At 44.5% G+C, this 20,060-nt stretch overlaps 1 protein-coding gene across 1 annotated transcript in view; it reads right to left on the bottom strand.

Moving 5' to 3' along the window:
- The window catches only part of LOC137372732 (KICSTOR complex protein SZT2-like), a 284,408-nt gene that overhangs the window by 217,941 nt on the left and 46,407 nt on the right, over positions 1–20,060 (bottom strand). Inside the window, exons 24-26 of the mRNA XM_068036900.1 lie at positions 16,749–16,884; positions 13,788–14,159; positions 12,363–12,567 (exon numbers count right to left, since the gene is read on the bottom strand). Coding sequence (XP_067893001.1) covers positions 12,363–12,567; positions 13,788–14,159; positions 16,749–16,884 — 713 coding nt within the window. The remainder of the gene's footprint in view (positions 1–12,362; positions 12,568–13,787; positions 14,160–16,748; positions 16,885–20,060) is intronic.

Genomic DNA, 20,060 nt, shown 5'->3' with positions numbered 1-20,060 from the left:
AGGGAGGTTATGATGGAGCTGTATAAAATGCTAGTTAGGCCACAGCTGGAGTACTGTGTACAGTTCTGGGCACCACACTATAAGAAGAATGTGATTACACTGGAGAGGGTGCAGAGGAGATTCGCTAGGATGTTGCCGGGGCTGGAGCATTTCAGCTATGAAGAGAGACTGAAAAGGCTGGGGTTGTTTTCCTTAGAACAGAGAAGGCTGAGGGGGGAAATGATTGAGGTATACAAAATTATGAGGGGCATTGATAGGTTAGATAGGAAGAGACTTTTTCCCTTAGCGGAGAGATCAATAACCAGGGGGCATAGATTTAAGGTAAGGGACAGGAGGTTTCGAGGGGATTTGAGGAAAAAGATTTTCACTCAGAGGGTGGTTGGAATCTGGAATACACTGCCTGAAGTGGTAGTAGAGGCAGGAACCCTCACAACATTTAAGAAGTATTTAGATGAACACTTGAAACGCCATAGCATACAAGGTTACGGGCCAAGTGCTGGAAAATGGGACTCGAATAGTTAGGTGCTTGATGGCCGGCACAGACACAATGGGCTGAAGGGCCTGTTTCTGAGCTGTATGACTCCATGACTCTATGAAACACAATTAAGAATGTTATAGATAGTACAGAACACCCAATTGAAATGGGAAAGGGTAAGGACACAGACATGCAAGTCACCCAGCAGCAGAAAAGAATATCCAATGTTACAAAAATCAATCCCTTAACCAGAACTATCAAAGCATGTCCAGCAAGCAGTAAATAGGAATCAGGGCTTAAGCTGATAGCTTTGCTACCTGGTTTTCAAATCCTGATACAATTCCCAGGAAACAATGTCTTGAGATCTAAATTGTTCAACAGAGGAGGAAAGAAAAATGCACAATCTAATCAGTCTCATTCAATCCAGGCATGATCGCCTCATCAATCTTAGTTAGTAGGTGGAGAGGCAGAAAAACACGTAAAACAGCACAATCTACAATGCTCATGATGTGATCTCAACTCTGTTTAAAAGGATAATGTAGAATGTAGAAATGGGATTTGGATGTCTGAAGAGGTGTTTAGGATGGATGCACAGAGAATAAGGGCAGCACCCAGATTTAATGATACATCCATGGAATTACTCCTGGGTGCAGTCAAGAGCAGGAGGGAGGAAGAAGCCTGCAGTTCTCAGCAAGAAGTCACGATTGGACTGAGATGAGCAACAGAAACATAGAAAATAGGAACAGGAGTAGGCCATTCGGCCCATCGAGACTGCTCCGCCATTCATTATAATCATGGCTGATCATCCAACTCAGTAACCTGTTCCCACTTTCTCCCCATATCCTTTGATCCCTTTCGCCCCAAGAGCTACATCTAACTCCTTCGTGAAAACATACAATGTTTTGGCCTCAACTGTGGTAGCGAATTCCACAGGCTCACCACTTTCTGGGTGAAGAAATTTCTCCTCATCTCAGTCCTGAAAGGTTTACCCCAAATCCTTAGACTATGACCTCTGGTTCTGGACTCCCCCACCATCGGGAACATCCTTCCTGCATCTACCCTGTCAAGTCCTGTTAGAATTTTATAGGTTTCTGTGAGATCCCCCCTCACTCTTCTGAACTCCAGCGAATATAATCGTAACCGACTCAATCTCCTCATACATCAGTCCCATCATCCCAGGAATCAGTCTGGTAAACCTTCGCTGCACTCCCTCTATAGCAAGAACATCCTTCCTCAGATAAGGAGACCAAAACTGCACACAATATTCCAGGTGTAGCCTCACCAAGGCCCTGTATAATTGCAGCAAGACATCCCTGCTCCTGTACTCGAATCCTCTCACTATGAAGGCAAACATACCATTTGCCTTTTTTACCGCCTGTTGCACCTGCGTGCTTACCTTCAGCGATTGATGTACGAGAACACCCAGGTCTCACTGCATATTCCCCTCTCTCAGTTTATAGTCATTCAGATAATAATCTGCCTTCCTGTTTTTGCTACCAAAGTGGATAACCTCACATTTATCCACATTATACTGCATCTGCCATGCATTTGCCCACTCACTCAACTTGTCCAAATCACCGTGAAGCCTCTATGCATCCTCCTCACAACTCACCCTCCCACCCAGTTTTGTGTCATCTGCAAATGTGGAGATATTACATTTAGTTCCCTCATCTAAACCATTTATATATATATTGTGAATAGCTGGGGATCTAGCACCAATCACTGCGGTACCCCACTAGTCACTGCCTACCATTCGGAAAAAGACCCATTTATTCCTATTCTTTGTTTCCTGTCTGCCAACCAATTTTCTATCCATCGCAATACACTACCCCCAATCCCATGCGCTTTAATTTTACACGCTAATCTCTTGTGTAGGACGTTGTCGAAAGCATTCTGAAAGTCCAAATAAACCACATCCACTGGCTCCCCCTCATCAACTCTAATAGTTACATCATCGAAGAATTCTAGTAGATTTGTCAAGCATGATTTCCCTTTCGTAAATCCATGCTGTGTCCAATTCTACCACTGTTCTCCACGTGCTCTGCTATAAAATCTTTTATAATGGACTCTAGAATTTTTCCCACCATCGACATCAGGCTGACTGGTCTATAATTCCCTGTTTTCTCTCTACCTCCCTTTTTAAATAGTGGGGTTACATTAGCTACCCTCCAATCTGTAGGAACTGTTCCAGAGTCTATAGAATCTTGGAAGACCACCGATGCATCCACTATTACTAGGGCCACTTCCTTGGTGCCCCGGTCTTAGACATAGTGCAGGAAGCAATTTAATGACCCAACATTTGCTGATTCACCTGTGATTCATGCCCCCCCCAGCCCACTCTTCACTCTGCCTTGTCAAGTATACTCCATCACATCACTTCTCAGACCCACTCGAATTTCAGCAGCATCCAGCCATCCTGTGCACTCCATACAGACCCATTTATCCATTCACCATTGCCACTCATCTCAAACCTCATGCAATATGATGCATCTGTCTCATTGTCACCCTCACTGAATGCACTGACACTATCAGGTGGATGTAACCATCAGTCACTCTCAGGTTTGTTTTATCACCCCTTATAGGAGAGAGCACAAAACACAAGGAAGGAGAGGACTAAAGGTGGTCTGTCACAAATATCCCAGCTCTCAGATGCAGAGAAAGATGGCATGAAAATAAGTGGCAGCTCTGCATCCCTCTCAACTGGAGATGGAGACTGGGAGTAAAGGCCTGCTAACCGACCCGACCTGAACCCGACACATGTCGGGCTCGGGGTCAGATGGATTCTGTCGGGCTCGGGTCAGGTGTCATTTGCAGACCTGAGCAGGCCTTTAACTAGGAGCTTGCAGATGCCTGGTAACAGAATTGCAAATATCTCTGACACATATGCTAACTTTCTTTTATCAATGACTGAGCAATGAGAAGACTAAATATGGTTACTATCAAGATCGTTACTTTGTCATGACTAAATCATATCCCTTTCTTTTGTCTTCCAGGTTCATCAAGCATGTGTTGCCGAACATGCATCAGGATGATCTTTCAAAGGACCACATTCTTTCTGATGGTGCACAGTCACAGCACATACTGCCATGTACCTGTGCAAACACTTGCACTTTGGTGGGTCCAGTTAGACATTTAGTTGGACTTTGACTTGTTGATTCATAATTCACAAGCGAGCAGACACTGGTGGCAAGGACAGCTGTGGAGAGCCTGTATCGGGGGGGTGCAAACCTCTCCAAGCTCTGCTCACCTGGATACAAATGCTGAGCGCTGGGGGCTATTATTGAGAAGGAATATACTAGAGGTGCATCAGCAACTTAACCAAGTACTGACTGAGGTGCCACGCACTCTCTCCATAATAGCGGAGAGGATGAAGGTGTCCAACTAGTAGATTGGTGGTGTAAAGAATTGCGAGAATGTCTGCCATGCAGAGAGTGGCTGCCTCCATGGAGCTCCACGCATGACTCTCAAATGAGCCCGTGCAGGCCATAATCACAGGCATGTAGACTATGCATGCCAATATGTCTGCTGCCTTAGACAGGATGACAGCGGCCTTATCCATGGCATTACAATGTGCCACTGACCTTCACCAAGCTGGTCTGCAACTGAGTGGTAGGAATGATGCACCGCCGGCCCAGGAGTGGGTGGTGGTGAAAGGGGACATGGAAGTGGGAACTCCACTCAAAGCACTCCCACTTGTCACCTTTTACCCAATAGTCAGTATCTGACTTGCTGAATGATCTCCCGATGGCCAAGTTATGTTATTAAGTAATCTTTTCTTATAACACATAAAATTTAATGCTTAGCATCATTTCCATGTCTTGCCAATTATTGTGTCTCGAGTGCCAACTTCACTTGTTTCATGATGATCCAATGGCAGATGTGCAGTGTGAGGTTGAAGGACTGTTTAGTGCAAAGGGAGGGGGGGGGGGGGTTCAGGGGTTGGTGCTGTTGGTGGGATGAGCTGGAGGAGCTCATTGTGATGTTTTTCTGCATGACTCACCACTAACTGAATCTTTATGGTATTCGGACATCCTGACAGCAATGTATACAGCTGTTCTGGCAACCATCTTTGTATCCCGCCTCCTCCTCTTCTATGTCTTCCTCATGACTGATGAGCACCCTAATCTGCCTTCATCTGCAATCCTCTCTGATGCACAGTGCTGCACAGGACACAGCATACCATTATTATTCTGGACATGTTCACATCGGCAAGGGAATCAAAAGTTATCAGGGTAAATGGGAGTGTGGAATTTGAGACACAAACAAATCAGCCATGATCTTACTGAATGGTGGAGCGGGCTACAGCGGCCGAATGACCTACTTCTGCGACTAATTTGTATGTTCATATCTTCACTGGCAAGTACTGACAGGCACCTCCAGACCTGATCTAGGTCCCTGAACTGCATCTTCAACATTCAAATGACTTGCTCTATGACATACCTGGTGGTCATGTATCTTTTGTTGTAACGCTACTGTGTCTCATTGATGGAGTTCTTCACAGGTAACATGAGCCAAGTCTGAAGTCTTCCAAGAGCCGGCCCTTGAAATTGCTGCCTGGAACGCAAAGATCTGGAATGTTGGACTGCTGTACTACGAAAACATCATGACAGCTCCCAGAGAATTTGGTGTACACCTGCAGGAACCTCTTCTTGTGATTGCACACTAGCTGCACATTGATAGAAGAATATTCCTTCTGTTTGATGAAAACTCTTGGTTGCTGTGGTGGTGCTTGAATTACCACGTGTGTGCAATCAATGGTACCCTCTCCCTGTGGGATTCCAGCCAGAGTGGTGAATCTGAGTGCCCGCTTATTCTGCTACTGTCATCACAGGGGAAGTTTACATTAACATCCAGCCCTGGCAAACAATTCACGGTCTTATGCATTTCTATGTAGCAGACTGTGAGACCTTCAAGATGAATCCAGTAGTGCTCTGTAAGGAACCAGAGACAAAAAGGTTGGGGCCCATGTGACACTGGCAACTCATGCCTGCCAGCTCCATCAAGTAGCAGGTCTTCTCCTGGGAGGCTGCAGATGCCTGCATCTACCTGACGTGACGACGTCAGCCTGCAGTAGCCCTGTTCTTCAGAGAGGTCAAGGAAACTGATTCTCTCTCTGTATACCCTGTTACATGGGTTGTGCCTCCTGCAACCTTGGCCACTCTCCTGTGCACCTTCTGATCCCACCATAGCATGTTGTCACTGCCATGGACAGTAATGGTCACCTTCTTCTGATGTACTACCAAAAACATCCAAGGCACCTCCCATTCTACTGAAGTCTGTTTGAAAGCCTCCAAAGTTCTTCAATACCTGTATGGTGACAAGGACTTCATGCCAAACATTTTCCAGACAGAACTGACAAAGCAGCTGTAAGAACTAAGCCTTTATTAAGTTCAGGCTATTTGCAGTTGGTAAAGACCCATTAAGTGCATCTGCAACTCTCTTCTGTTTTTACTGGTTAGAGTCATAGAGCTATACAACACAGAAACAGGCCCTTCTGCCCATTGTGTTTGTGCCAGCATCAAGCACCTATCCATTTTAATCCCATTTTCCAGCACTTGGCCCATAGCCTTTTATGCTATGGCGTTTCAAGTGCTCATCTAAATACTTCTTAAATGTTGTGAATGTTCCTGCCTCTACCACCCCTTCAGGCAGTGCATTCCAGATTCCAACCACCCTCTGGTTTTTCCTCAAATCTCCTCTAAACCTCCTGCCCCTTACCTTAAATCTATGCCCCCTGGTTATTGACACCTTCACTAAAGGAAAAAGTTTCTTCCTATCTACCCTATCTATGCCCCTCATAATTTTGTATACCTCAATCAGGTTCCCCCTCAGCCTTCTCTGCTCTAAGGAAAACAACCCTAGCCTATCCAGTCTCTCTTCATAGCTGAAATGCTCCAGCCCAGGCAACATCCTGGTAAATCTCCTCTGCACTCTCTCCAGTGTAATCACATTCTTCCTATAGTGTGGCGACCAAAACTATACACAGTACTCCAGCTGTGGCCTAACTAGCATTTTATGCAGCTCCATCATAACCTCCCTGCTCTTATATTCTATGCCTCGGCTAATAAAGGCAAGTATCCCATATGCCTTCTTAACCACCTTATCTACCTGTGCTGCTGCCTTCAGTGATCTATGGACAAGCACCCCAAGATCCTTCTGACCCTCTGTACTTCCTAGGATCCTACCATTCATTGTATATTCCCTTGCATTGTTAATCCTCCCAAAATGTATCACCTCACACTTCTCAGGATTAAATGCCATTTGCCACTGCTCAGCCCATCTTAGCAGCCCATCTATATTGTCCTGTAAGCTAAGGCTTTCCTCCTCACTATTTAAAACACCACCAATTTTTGTGTCATCTGCAAATTTACTGATCATCCCTCCTATATTCATGTCTAAATCATTAATGTAAACTACAAACAGTAAGAGTCCCAGTACCGATCCCTGCGGTGCACCACTGGTCACAGACCTCCAATTGCAAAACCAACCCTCGACTATCAGCCTCTGCCTCCTGTCACTAAGCCAATTTTGGATCCAATTTGCCCTGGATCCCATGGGCTGTTACCTTCTTAACCAATCTCCCATGCGAGACTTTATCAAAAGCCTTATTGAAATCCATGTAGACTACATCAACTGCCTTACCCTCACCTACACACCTATGTCACCTCCTCGAAAAATTCAATCAAATTTGTTGGACATGATCTCCCCCTGACAATGCAATGCTGACTATCCTTGATTAATCCCTGCCTCTCCAAGAGGAGATTAATCCTGTCCCTCAGAATTTTTCCCAATAGTTTCCCTACCACTGATGTCAGACTCACTGGCCTGTAATTGCCTGGTTTATCCCTGCTACCCTTCTTGAATAATGGCACCACATTCGCTGTCCTCCAGTCCTCTGACACCTTTCCTGTGGCCAGAGTGGATTTGAAAATTTGTGTCAGAGCCCCTGCAATCTCCTCCCTTGCCTCACATAGCAGCCTGGGATACAGCTCATCTGGGCGTGGGGATTTATCCTCTTTTAAGCCCGCTAAAGCCTCCTCCCTTTCAATGCTAATTTGTTCAAGTATATCACAAACCTGATCTCTATGCCTACATATTCCTTTTCCATAGTGAAAACAGATGAAAGGTATTTAAAACCTCACCTACGTCCTCCGGTTCCACACACAGATTGCCATTTTGGTCCCTAATGGGCCCTATTCTTTCCCTGAATATACTTATAAAACTTATAAAAATTATGGTCTGTTTCCTGAGCGGAGGGAAACCATGCTGGAGGTGTTAAATCCGAAGGAAAGTTAAATCCCTGTGAAATGGCTCTCATTTGCAAGCATTTATCACCATAAATGCTATCTTCATAGTCCACCCCTTTGCGGTGACTCCAGTGAGCCGGTTGCTTTACACAGCCAAAAGCAGCTCAGTGAAACACTGTATTGAGGCTGGCATGTGGTCATGATCTTTCACCACACCGCATTTTACTATCCACCTGCTCCAGCCTGTTAAAATTCCTCCCCAATGTGCCCACAACACAAACCAAGATGAACTCATACAAATCTCAACACCACAGCATGTGCTCATTGAATAGTTACATTTACTGTGAGTAAAAAATTATACCCTTCTCCAAATCAGGATGTAATTGTGTACATAGGTATAAATAATGAACTGTCTATCTGCATACAGGTGCACATCTATTACTGCATCTGTATTGTATACAAAGTACTTCTATTCTTCTTTCACAGTTAGACAATAAGAATGGATTAAGCAAACGGTGTTGTCAAGAAAACACTATATGCCAAATGAGAAATATTAATTACTGCTACGCGTACCCCCATGACTGGGGCAAAGGGATAGGATTTCTCCTGTTTGCCACTAGGGACTCACCCAACGAGTCCACTGGCTTTAGGCCTTTAAATTTTTTATGGGCACGAGGTGAGAGGTCCTCTTAAACTAATCAAGACGTTTTTGGGACACAGGGATGAGTCTTCCATGTTAGACTGCATTTCCATGTTCTGGCAGCGGCTCACAAGAGCCTGCACAGTGGCTCAAGAGCACCTAAAGACCTCCCAGGCAGCTATGAAAAGGCAAGCAGACAAACATGCCAAGGCCACAACATTTCAGCCTGGAGACCATGTATTGGTACTACTCCCAATTCAGGGTGAACCCCTGAAAGCCCAGTTCAGTGGCCCATAACAAGTGATAAAAAGAATTAGCCAGGTAAATTATTTGAATAAAGGAAAAAACAAAGACTGTGCCACATCAACATGTTAAAACAATATCGCAGCCGGGAAGGGGACAGACAAGCACAGGTCTGTCAGACAGTCAGGCAGCAAGGGGACGAAGGGACAGTGAGGATGAGATACAGGAAGTCCTTGGATTCCCAAATTGAACCCCCTACTGCTAGTTAGCTAACACTGAAGTGTTGAATAGCCTACACACCACACTCTCCTATTTAGATGCAGAACAAAGAGAAGGCTTAGCAATGCTACTCACAGCATTTAAAGACGTCTGCAAGGACACACCAGGGGATGCACAACCCTAGCCGTACATGCTGTGGAGGAAGGGGAGACCCCTCCCATAAAAAAGAACCCCTATCACCTAGGTCCCGAGAAATTTGCCCAGGTTCAGGAGGAAATACAGTACATGCCAGAGAACAAACTGATCGAGCTCAGCCAGAGTAGCTGGAGTTGCCCAGGTGTGCTAGTGCCCAAGGGCTCAACAAGGCTCTACACAGATTACAGGAAGGTTAACGCAGTGACCAGAGCTGATTCCTACCCGATTCCCTATCTGGAAGACCGTAATGATAGAGTAGGAAATGCCACCTACATAACTAAAATAGACTTGCTAAAATGATATTAGTAGATTTCCTTAACAACCCGAGCCAAAGCTCTCAGTTTTTGTTACCCCAGACGGCCTGTTTCAGTGCCGAGTGATGCCCATTGGTTTAAGGAATGCCCCAGCCACCTTCCAAAGGATGATGAACCAGGTAGTGGCTGGTCTACCCAACGATGATAGTATACCTAGATGATTTGCTGGTATACAGTGAGACCTGGGGGGACCACCTAACCCAATTAGATGTCTTTTTTCAACAGTTAGAGTCAGCTAACCTAGTAGTAAACCTTGCAAAAAGCAAGTCTGCTAAAGCTCAAGTAACCTACTTAGGGCATGTTGTAGGTCAGGGGCGATTGCTGCCCAGGGCAGCAAATGTACAAGGCAATGATGGATTTTCCCATCCCCACAACAAAACGGGAAATCATGCGTTTGCTGGGAATGTGCAGTTTTACCGCAAGTTTGTTCCAAACTTCAGCATTATAGCCGTCCCACTGACAGACTTACTGCAGTGAAGAGCCAAGGAAGTGTGGTCAGAGAGATGCCAAACCGCTTTTGAGAGGTTAAAAGCCATACGAACAAACGAACCAGTTCTGGCAGCTCCCAACTTTAATAAACCCTTTAAAGTGGCAGTTGATGCTAGTGACCTCAGAGTAGATGCTGCCCTGCTTCAAGACGATGAGGCAGGTATTGAGAAACCAGTCGGGTACTTCTCCAAAAGGTTAAACCGACACCAAAAGAGATATTCCACTGTAGGAATGTTGCTAGCTCTCATGCACTTTGACTTCTATGTGCAAAATGGGTATAGAGAGACAGTAGCTTATACAGAGCATAATCCTCTAACTTTTGTGGAGAAATTCAAAAATCAAAATGCAAGGCTATTCTGATGGAGTCTGCTCTTACAACCCTACCATTTAAAAATTACCCACATTGCAGGGAAAAACAATGTAATCGCTGATGTATTGTCCAGAGCGACGTCTCAATTCATTCCATCTTCGCTGCCTTCGGAGAATACTTGGCATCAGGTGGCAGGACTATATCCCCAACACAGAAGTCCTTGAAGCGGCCAACACCCCCAGCTTATACACACTACTGAGTCAGCGGCGCTTGAGATGGCTTGGCCATGTGAGCCGCATGGAAGATGGCAGGATCCCCAAAGACACATTGTACAGCGAGCTCGCCACTGGTATCAGACCCACCGGCCGTCCATGTCTCCGCTATAAAGACGTCTGCAAACGCGACATGAAATCGTGTGACATTGATCACAAGTCGTGGGAGTCAGTTGCCAGCATTCGCCAGAGCTGGCGGGCAGCCATAAAGACAGGGCTAAATTGTGGCGAGTCGAAGAGACTTAGTAGTTGGCAGGAAAAAAGAGAGGCGCAAGGGGAGAGCCAACTGTGCAACAGCCCCGACAAACAAATTTCTCTGCAGCACCTGTGGAAGAGCCTGTCACTCCAGAATTGGCCTTTATAGCCACTCCAGGCGCTGCTTCACAAACCACTGACCACCTCCAGGCGCGTATCCATTGTCTCTCGAGATAAGGAGGCCCAAAAGAATTGTCCAGGGTCTATCCCAACACACAACCATCCCCGACAAACTCCAAAATATATTTAAATCAGCGTAGCTGTTGCAGCCAAAGACAGCTGTAGCAAAATCTAAGATTAGTGAATGAACTTGAGGAGTGAGTGCTGAGAATTAATGTAGGTTTTCTTTTTTTTCCTTTTCCACAACAAATGAAATGCTCCTATCGTCACTTTTCAATCCACGTGGTGCAAGAAAACACTATATGCCAAATGAGAAATATTAAGTCATCGGTTGGAAACTTACATTAAACTTTTATTGGAAAAAGTCCTACAGTTAACTTTTTTTAAAATCTGACAACTGAGATGGCCACCTCAATTTGCATCTGAAATACCAGGAGATCGAATCAGAGACACAAGTCTCACAAGCCCTGCCAGGCCAATGCATTGGCTAACTGAGTAGATTATCCAGATCACATTCAAAGCCATCTTGAGGCATCCAGGAATGGAGACATCCCTCCTGGGGTTACACACTGACAACACCACCTGAAAGAAGTTTTGGGTTTTAGACTTTGGACCTCATTAAAAACAAAGGGGTTTGAGAGAATCATGTGGCCATCTCCCCAGGCTGTGAAAAACTGGAAGTTTTGTTACACACAAGAGACAAGCAGTAACTGAAACTGAACAGCAGCAGTATGCTGTGCTTCCCTTTTTCTCTCTCTCTCTCTCTCCAGAAAACATCAAGTTTGAAAACCGTCTACAACTGTGGACCCTACAAGTCTACAGACTGGTACAGCCAGAGACCAGAAGAGAGCTACCTATAAGTCTGCCTCCAAGAAAACCCTGAGCAAAGCGAGCCAGCCACAAGGTGCACTTTGACCAGCCAAGACTTCAAGAATACAACCACAGCCGGAAGACCACTGAGTCATTCAATCTCGGACTGTGTATTTAACTTTTATTTTTTCTAGACTTTAATCCAACCAAAAAAACCTACTTTACACTTTGTATTCTATTTGTGTCTGTGAGATCCTCGTGTGATTGGGTGTGTGAATGTGTAGCGTATTTTTTTATTATTTTTAATCGGGTTTAACTTGTTGAGTAGAATAAACTCACCTCTTGTTTAATCCCAAGAAAACCTGTTTGATTGGTTCTTTCACGATCACATTAAAGGTAAAAGGTAAAGCACTCACTGAGGAGGGTAAGCACAACAACTGTTTAAAAAAGGAATAAACCCTGTCGCGGTCAAATAACAGGAAGGACAAGAAGGGTGACTGTGACCGCCCCCCCCCCTCACCTGGCCGTAACAGTGTCAAAACCAACGTATTCACAGATGTGGCACTTTGCAAGTCATTCCAGATCACAGAAGTTGCTGGCTGACTTTAGTCATGTCATTTATTTGCTAATCCAATATGGTCTCCATTTATTTAGCAAGCTGAAGGTCTAAACTGACAAATGACAATGTTTCTGTGGCATGCTTAGATTAGCATACACTTATATATACCTACTTCATCTATTTTGATCAGAGTGAGTATAAACAAGTACCCCACCTGAAATAAATGTCTCTGTTAGGGCGTTCAACACAAGGATTCACAAGTTGCTCTCTCAATGACTCCAGTGAGCAGTTGTACACGTAGACAGGACATCGGATGCGGTTCGGATCACACGAGTCGATCTGAGAAGTCTGTCGACTGAACATGATGTGACAGTCTTTCTTTGGAGGTAAACTGAACTCCACTCGTTCCTTTATCATTTCTGAAAGCACACAGATAGAGTCTGTGGGGCATCAGTGATTACAAAAGCACATTTGGAAAAAGTTCATAAAGAAATATGGACTACCTGTCATAAAACGCTTGGACAAGCCCAAGTTACCAGCAGTGGGAAGGGCTGCAGTGACACCCCTTTAGATATTGAACAGTAATGTTGTTATATCAGTCTCACTACATGAGGATCAAGAGATGAACAGCAGAAAGATACAAAGTGACAGTTATCCCTATGGCAGTGGTTCTCAAACTTTTTCGTCCGCGGACCACTTAGGCAGGGCAAAAGACCCAACAGATCACCTACTGGTCCTACCCCACCCACTTTTGCTTGCCACTGCTAAAAAAACTCATCAGAATTAATGGGAAGAAGGGCACTGCTTTTGATTAGACACCAAAGAGGGGATGTCTGGTTCCAAGCTAGAGAGCTTCAGTCTCATGTCAGGCTCCACATTCAGTTGGTTCCTTTTTACGTTCAGTCCCACAAGTGTTGAAAATCCGATTTCACAGTTGTATGTTGTAACAGTAGCATAAATCTTGTTTGTAAAACTACATTGTTGTTGTTCGCACTTATGACGAATAGTGCCGTGCACAGGGCAGCCAGCCTGGCTTTGTGCCATTACACGAGTGGTATCTGTCCTGTTCTTCTGTATGGCCTCGGCCATGGCGATGCGCATCTTCGGCCTGCATTTTGGATCAGCCCACGGACCACCTAGAGGTCCACAGACTACACTTTGAAAACCAATGCCCTATGTGATAAGCCAGCCAGTAACTATTTGTTATCAAAAGTAGGGTAGCTTTGTGGAATAGCATAGTCACATTTTAGCATAATGTCACTCCTGGAACAGACAAGTGATCATCTATTAATGGAGACTGCAACAAGGGTAGACTGAGGTCCTCCTCCAGGTGTTGAGGACATGGCCATCAATGTCTGCCACGCTAAACCAAGCATTTGCAATCAGACTGCAAGCTCATCATTTACAAGATCATAACGGAAAATTCATTTCCAATTCAAATGTTCATAATTCAAATATCTTTAAACTACATAAATATCAATTAAAAATGAAAATCTATCATATCTGTCTCTAAAAATATCCATCCAAAACTGATGAAACCATCCAACCCAAGCTCCTATGGTCCAAAATACAGACTATTTCATCAGATTTCTAAATGGTTCACATGCAAAATCTGTTATCACTACAAATAGCCTGTTACCTGTATCAGGTTGTACTTTCTCCTTTTCAGATTCAACAGGTGACATTTCATTACCACCAGCCAAGGTTGGAGAAAGGAGTGGTGTGGAGCTGGCAGAATGAGTTTCCTGTCCTGGGGAACGCACTGTTGACAAAGATTCTCTCTTGGTGCTATTATTCTTTGATACGCTGACTGTTATTTGGCCAGCTTCACCATCAAGTACTTCTCCAACAGTGGCCAACTCAGACTTCTTTATGGCTGAGGCTGCATTAAATGCTCCAGAGTGTTCACTCATAGCTGACTCTTTCACTTGCACTTGTAGCAGTTCTTCGGCTCCTAATCCAGAATGCTTTGCACTCTCGTCAATCCCAGGAGCCATCAGTCGTTGCACATCTAACAGAAAAAAGTTCAGACAGAAAATCCTTTAAAAAGAAAATGTACAGTGGGATGTACCAACGTGAAGTACTGCCTTTTCCCATCTCATCACCAACTAGATAATACATTGTTTAGAATCACAGAATGGTTAGTGTAGGAGGCAGCTATTTGGTCCATCGTATCTCTCTTTACTCCCACTCTCCCACGTTTTCTCCATAGAAATACTTTCTCTTTGGATAATTATCCAATTCTCTTTGGAAAGCTTTGATTGAATCTGCCTCCATCACATGCTCAAGCAGTACATTCCAGATCCTAACCACTCGCTGCATAAAAATGTTTTTCCTCTTGTCACCATTGCTTTGCTTGCCAATCACCTTAAATCAGTGTTCCACCAATGGGAACAGTTTCTCCCTACCTACTCTATCCAGACCACACCCCCCTCCATGCTTCTGAACACTTCGATCAAATCGCCTCTTAATCTCCTCTTCTCCAAGGAGAACAGAACCAGCTTCTCCAATCTATCCACATTTATTTATTTTTATTTATTTATTATTATTATTTAGAGATACAGCACTGAAACAGGCCCTTCGGCCCACCGAGTCTGTGCCGACCATCAACCACCCATTTATACTAATCCTACACTAATCCAATATCCCTACCTGTCCCTATATTCCCCTACCACCTATCTATACTAGGGGCAATTTATAACAGCCAATTTACCTATCAGCCTGTAAGTCTTTGGCTGTGGGAGGAAACCGGAGCACCCAGCGAAAACCCACGCAGACACAGGGAGAACTTGCAAACTTCACACAGGCAGTACCCAGAATTGAACCCGGGTCCCTGGAGCTGTGAGGCTGCGGTGCTACCCACTGCGCCACTGTGCCACCCACTTTAACTGAAGTTCCTCATCCCTGGAACCATTCTCATGAATCTTTTCTGCACTCTCTCTAACAGAAACATAGAAAAATAGGAGCAAGAGTAGGCCATTCAGCCCTTCGAGCCTGCTCCACCATTCAATACGATCGTGGCTGATCATCCAAACTCAGTAACCTGTTCCCGCTTTCTCCCCATATCCCTTGATCCCATTAGCCCTAAGAACTATATCTAATTCTTTCTTGAAAATATTTAATGACTTAGCCTCAACTGCTTTCCATGGTAGAGAATTCAACAGGTTCACCACTCTCTGGGTGAAGAAATAAAGTAATGCCTTCACATCCTTCCTAAAGTGTGGTGCCCAGAATTGGACACAATATTCCACTTGAGGTCGAACCGGTGTTTTATACAGATTCATCATAACTTCCTTGCTTTTGTACCCTATGCCCCTATTCATAAAACACAGGACCCCGTATGCTTTAGTAACCATTTCCTCAACCTGCTCATTTTAATGATTTGTGCACGTATACCCCCAGGTCTCTCGGCTCCTGCACCTCCTTTAGAATTGTACCTTTTATTTTCTATTGCCTCTCCTAGTTCTTCCTACTGAAATGAATCAATTCACTCTTTTCTGCATTAAATTTCATCTGCCACTTGTCTATGTCCTCTTGAAATCCATTACTATTCTCCTCACAGTAAACAATACTTCCAAGTTTTGTGTCATCTGCAAATTGTGAAATTGTGCCCTGTACACCCAAGTCTAGGTCATTAATTTAAATTAAGAAAAGCAGTGGTCCCAACACCAACCTCTGGAGAACCACACTATATACCTTTCTCTAGAATGAAAATCTACCATTCTCTCTGTTTCCTGTCACTCAGCCAATTTCATATCCATGCTGCCACTGTCCCTTTTACTCCATGGGCTTTACCTTTGTGATAAGCCTGTTATAAAGCACATTATCAAATGCCTTTTGGAAGTCCACGTACAGTTCCAGGTAAAGCCCTGGCTGCAACTTAAAAATTAGGTAAGGTCAGAGACAGAATCTGAAGGAATATCTTAAATCAACTGCAGTTACTTTAAGATTTTTATAGTCAGGACTTTTATTAAATGTTGGATTTCCTCATGCTGGTTTCATAAATAATTCTGCACATTTCCTTAGGTAACCTTCCACAGGACCAATGCTCCCGCTAAACTGCACTGGTGCACAACCGCGCAGCAGCCTGGAAGGTTTTGTTTTGTGACAACTAATGTGCATGCGGCTACACAAAGAAATTTAAAAGGACAATACACTGAAATAACTGGCCACATACTGAAAAAACCGGCCGCACACAACAACTAAATTTTAAAAGAAACATTGCACGGGACACCTTGTTTCCTTACCGAGAAGCAGGCAGTTGGCCTGTTCCCAGGATTGCTTTTATCTATATGTGTAAGCCTATTATACAGAATAGGCTATTCATTTTAAATACTTTCAAAAATTAACCTTTAAGATTTTAGCATCGTGATCATTTTAGTGAAAAATTTAATTGTTTGAAATGAAATGTAGTGACGAATAATTCCAAACATGGATCTTTACAAAATTTTAGAGGCACCGGCAGATGAGAGTGACAAACAGCAGAGTGGCATATGTCACAGGGAGTACAACTGAATGAACAGGGGAGTGGAGGCTAATTTCCCTATTAAAACAATAATGGATGTAGGCCCTGAAGCAAGAATTTATCAGTAAAACTTACCTGTAAACGTAGCTGGCAAAAAGGTGAGCAGGATTTGCTGTGCATTCACAAACCTGGCATAGCATCTCCACTGCGGTGTGCTCTCATTTTCAACTGGGAGTATATTGTCCTCTGTTATATCAGCATTGCCAACACTCTAATCAATTAGAACAAAGTGAAGCACATTTTTTACAAGATATTAAAATGAGGCAAGCTAAAACAACGCTCCTGGGGTAGGCATTCTGAAGATACCCCAATTCTAACATGCACCACAGGCATATCCAATATGTCCATCCAGATGTTCAACCAGTATTCCATGTACTTCCTCAGAGAAAATATATAAAATAATACTTCTGTGCCACCCCTTCCCTATGTTGTCACCATGATGCTACTTATTATGATACAATGCTGAAACATCATTACAACCTCTCCTTTTAAAATACTTGTTTGATGCTTTAACACATTGGCTGGAATTTCACGCCTCCCCCCCACTGCCCCCGTTGCCTACCAGCCTATGCTGCTATCTTTCCAGCAGTGAGGGAGGTGGCAAATGGCCTGCCCACCCAGGCCAATGGAGGCCCTTAAGTGGCCAATTCATTGCCACTTAAGGGCCTCCTCCTGCCGCCACTAGGAGGGGGGGACCATCTCGCCACCTGACGAGGTCATCCAGTAATACCTGGCGACTCCTTGCGGGCTTTGGTGGGGGGGGGTGCCCTCCTGATCTGACACCCTGTGCCCCACGGAGGGCCCCCCCACAACGGCACGGGATGCTTCCCCTAAAATTAACCCCCCGCCCTACATTCCAACCCCCAACCCCCTCACCGGGGCACAGCCAATTGTCCCTGGCAAGGCCCGACCCCCACTCACTTGATTTAGGACGGCGTCCGTGCTGGCTCCCTTCGCAGGGTGCAATCACGAAAGTGGCCACCGCTCCTGGTGATGCTGCTGGGTCTGAAAAGCCGCCGGCTCTTAGGGCCTGGGCCACCTAAAATTACAGTGGGGCTTCCAAGACTGCCAGTGGGCGGGCTCACCCCCAACTATGTTTTGCCAGGGGTCAGGGCCACCACCACAAAGTAAAATTCCGGCCATTGTGGCAGGATATTGTGGGACTATTGAGCAGTCTAGAATTGGTACGACTAAAACAACAGCATGTTACCTTCAAGGAGAAATATCCAATCATAATAAGATAGTGGCCAACCTCAGTAATATTTTATAAATAATATATTTTGTTGTCATTGGCAACAAATTAATGATAATAATTAAACAGATACGTGGGCTAAACTCTGCATGTGGATACTTGAAAGGATTAATTCATCTTCTATCCTGAACTCTAAACACCTGCATGACAATCTTGAGTGAGTAACATTGACCCAACCCCTCAATTAGTGTTAAATATAGGGTCATGGATACTGGATTCATCACATGGAATAGAACAAGCGATGTAATCATTCTTAAACTTAACTAACATTTAAATATATGGCACATATAAGTGAGGAGTGTCCAAATGTTTAGTGCTTCTCAGAAATATAGCAGTATATCAGAAGCCACAGGAAGCAGCTACTGAGCTACACGCATGCTGTGATAAAAACATAAGAACTAGGAGCAGGAGTAGGCAATTCAGCCCCTTGAGCTAGCTCTGCCATTCAATACGCTCATGGCTGAACTCATCTCGGCCTCAACTCCACTTTCCTGCCCGTTCTCCATAACCCTTCAAACCATCACTAATTAAAAATCTGTCTATCTCCTCCTTAAATTTACTCAATGTCCCAGTATCCACCGCACTCTGGGGTAGTGCATTCCACAGACTCACGACCCTTTGAGAGAAGTAGTTTCTCCTCATCTCTGTTTTAAATCTGCTACCCCTTATCCTAAAACTATGACCTCTTGTTCTGGATTGCCCCACCAGAGGAAACATCCTCTCTACCTCTACTTTGTCAATCCCCTTAATCATCTTACATACCTCAATTAGATCTCCTCTCATTCTTCTAAACTCTAGAGAGTAATGGTCTAAACTGCTTAATCTCTCTTCATAAGACAAACCCCTCATCTCTGGAATCAATCTAGTGAACCTCCTCTGAACTGCCTCCAATGCAATTACATCCCTCCTCAAGTAAGGGGACCAAAACGGTACGCATTTATCCAGGTGCGGTCTCACTAATGCCTTATACAGTTGCAGCAACACTTCCCTACTTATATATTCTATTCCTTTAGCAATAAGTGCCAAAATTCCATTTGCATTCCTTATTATCTGCTGCACCTGCATACTAGTTTTCTGCAATTCATGCATGAGGTCACCCAGATCCCTCTGCACTGAAGCACTCTGAAGTTTCTCTCCATTTATAATAATTCGCCTTTCTATTCTTCTGACCAAAATGGATAACCTCATACTTATCCACGTTAAACTCCACCTGCCAAAATTTGGCCCATTTACCTAACCTATCCATATCCATTTGAAAATTTCTTATTTCTTTATTGCAACTTACTATCCCACCTATTTTAGTGTCATCTGCAAATTTGGCTTTAGTACCTTTTATCCCTGCATCCAAGTAATTAATATAGATTGTAAATAGTTGGGGCCCAAGGACCAAACCCTGTGGCACCCCACTAGTTGCATCTTGCCAACCAGAAAAGGACCCATTTAACCTGACTCTCTGTTTTCTGTTGGTTAGCCAATCCTCTATCCAAGCTAATAAATTGCCCCTAACCCCATGTGACCTTACCTTGATGGTCTCTGGTAGCTGAAACACAAACATTGGGCTGAATTTTCCCAGCCCATTGGAGACAGGCTGGAAGGAAGGAGGGCTGACAATAAGGCAGGAAAAGGCATGGGGAGAGGAGCACAGCATCTTCCTACCAACATGGCATACTGCCAGCAGCAGGAAGCTTGCAGGTCAATTGAACCAATGAAGTGACCAAATTAAGAGCCACTCCCCACCCCAGCAAGCATTTTTCCCATGTCAGGAGGGTCCACCACTAGGTAAACCCTGGCGGCCGCCCAGTGGGTTCTAGGGGGGTGGGGAAGGAAGTGGTAAACCCTCTGTGGGAGGCTCCATAGCCCACAGAGTGGCCTCCCACCGGCAATGACTAGCCCCATGATGCACCGCCAGTGCCTCTTAATTGGCCACCGCCCCGGAGCAGGGTCAGCTCCCACTTTCAGCACCAGTGGTAGGACTTGACCATCAGTGAAAAAATTCAGCCCATTGTGTCATATACTGTAATTTTCCAAAAAGAATACACTCCCCAAATCTAATGTGTAACTCGATTTTCATGAACAAAAAGTCAAAAATGCCTTTTCACCATATATAATACGCACCAAGACTTTTTCAACACTGC

The sequence above is a fragment of the Heterodontus francisci genome, chromosome 8 (genome assembly GCF_036365525.1).
Source record: "Heterodontus francisci isolate sHetFra1 chromosome 8, sHetFra1.hap1, whole genome shotgun sequence".
NCBI classification, from domain to species: Eukaryota; Metazoa; Chordata; class Chondrichthyes; order Heterodontiformes; family Heterodontidae; genus Heterodontus; species Heterodontus francisci.
This window is presented reverse-complemented; position numbering and strand designations above follow the sequence as displayed.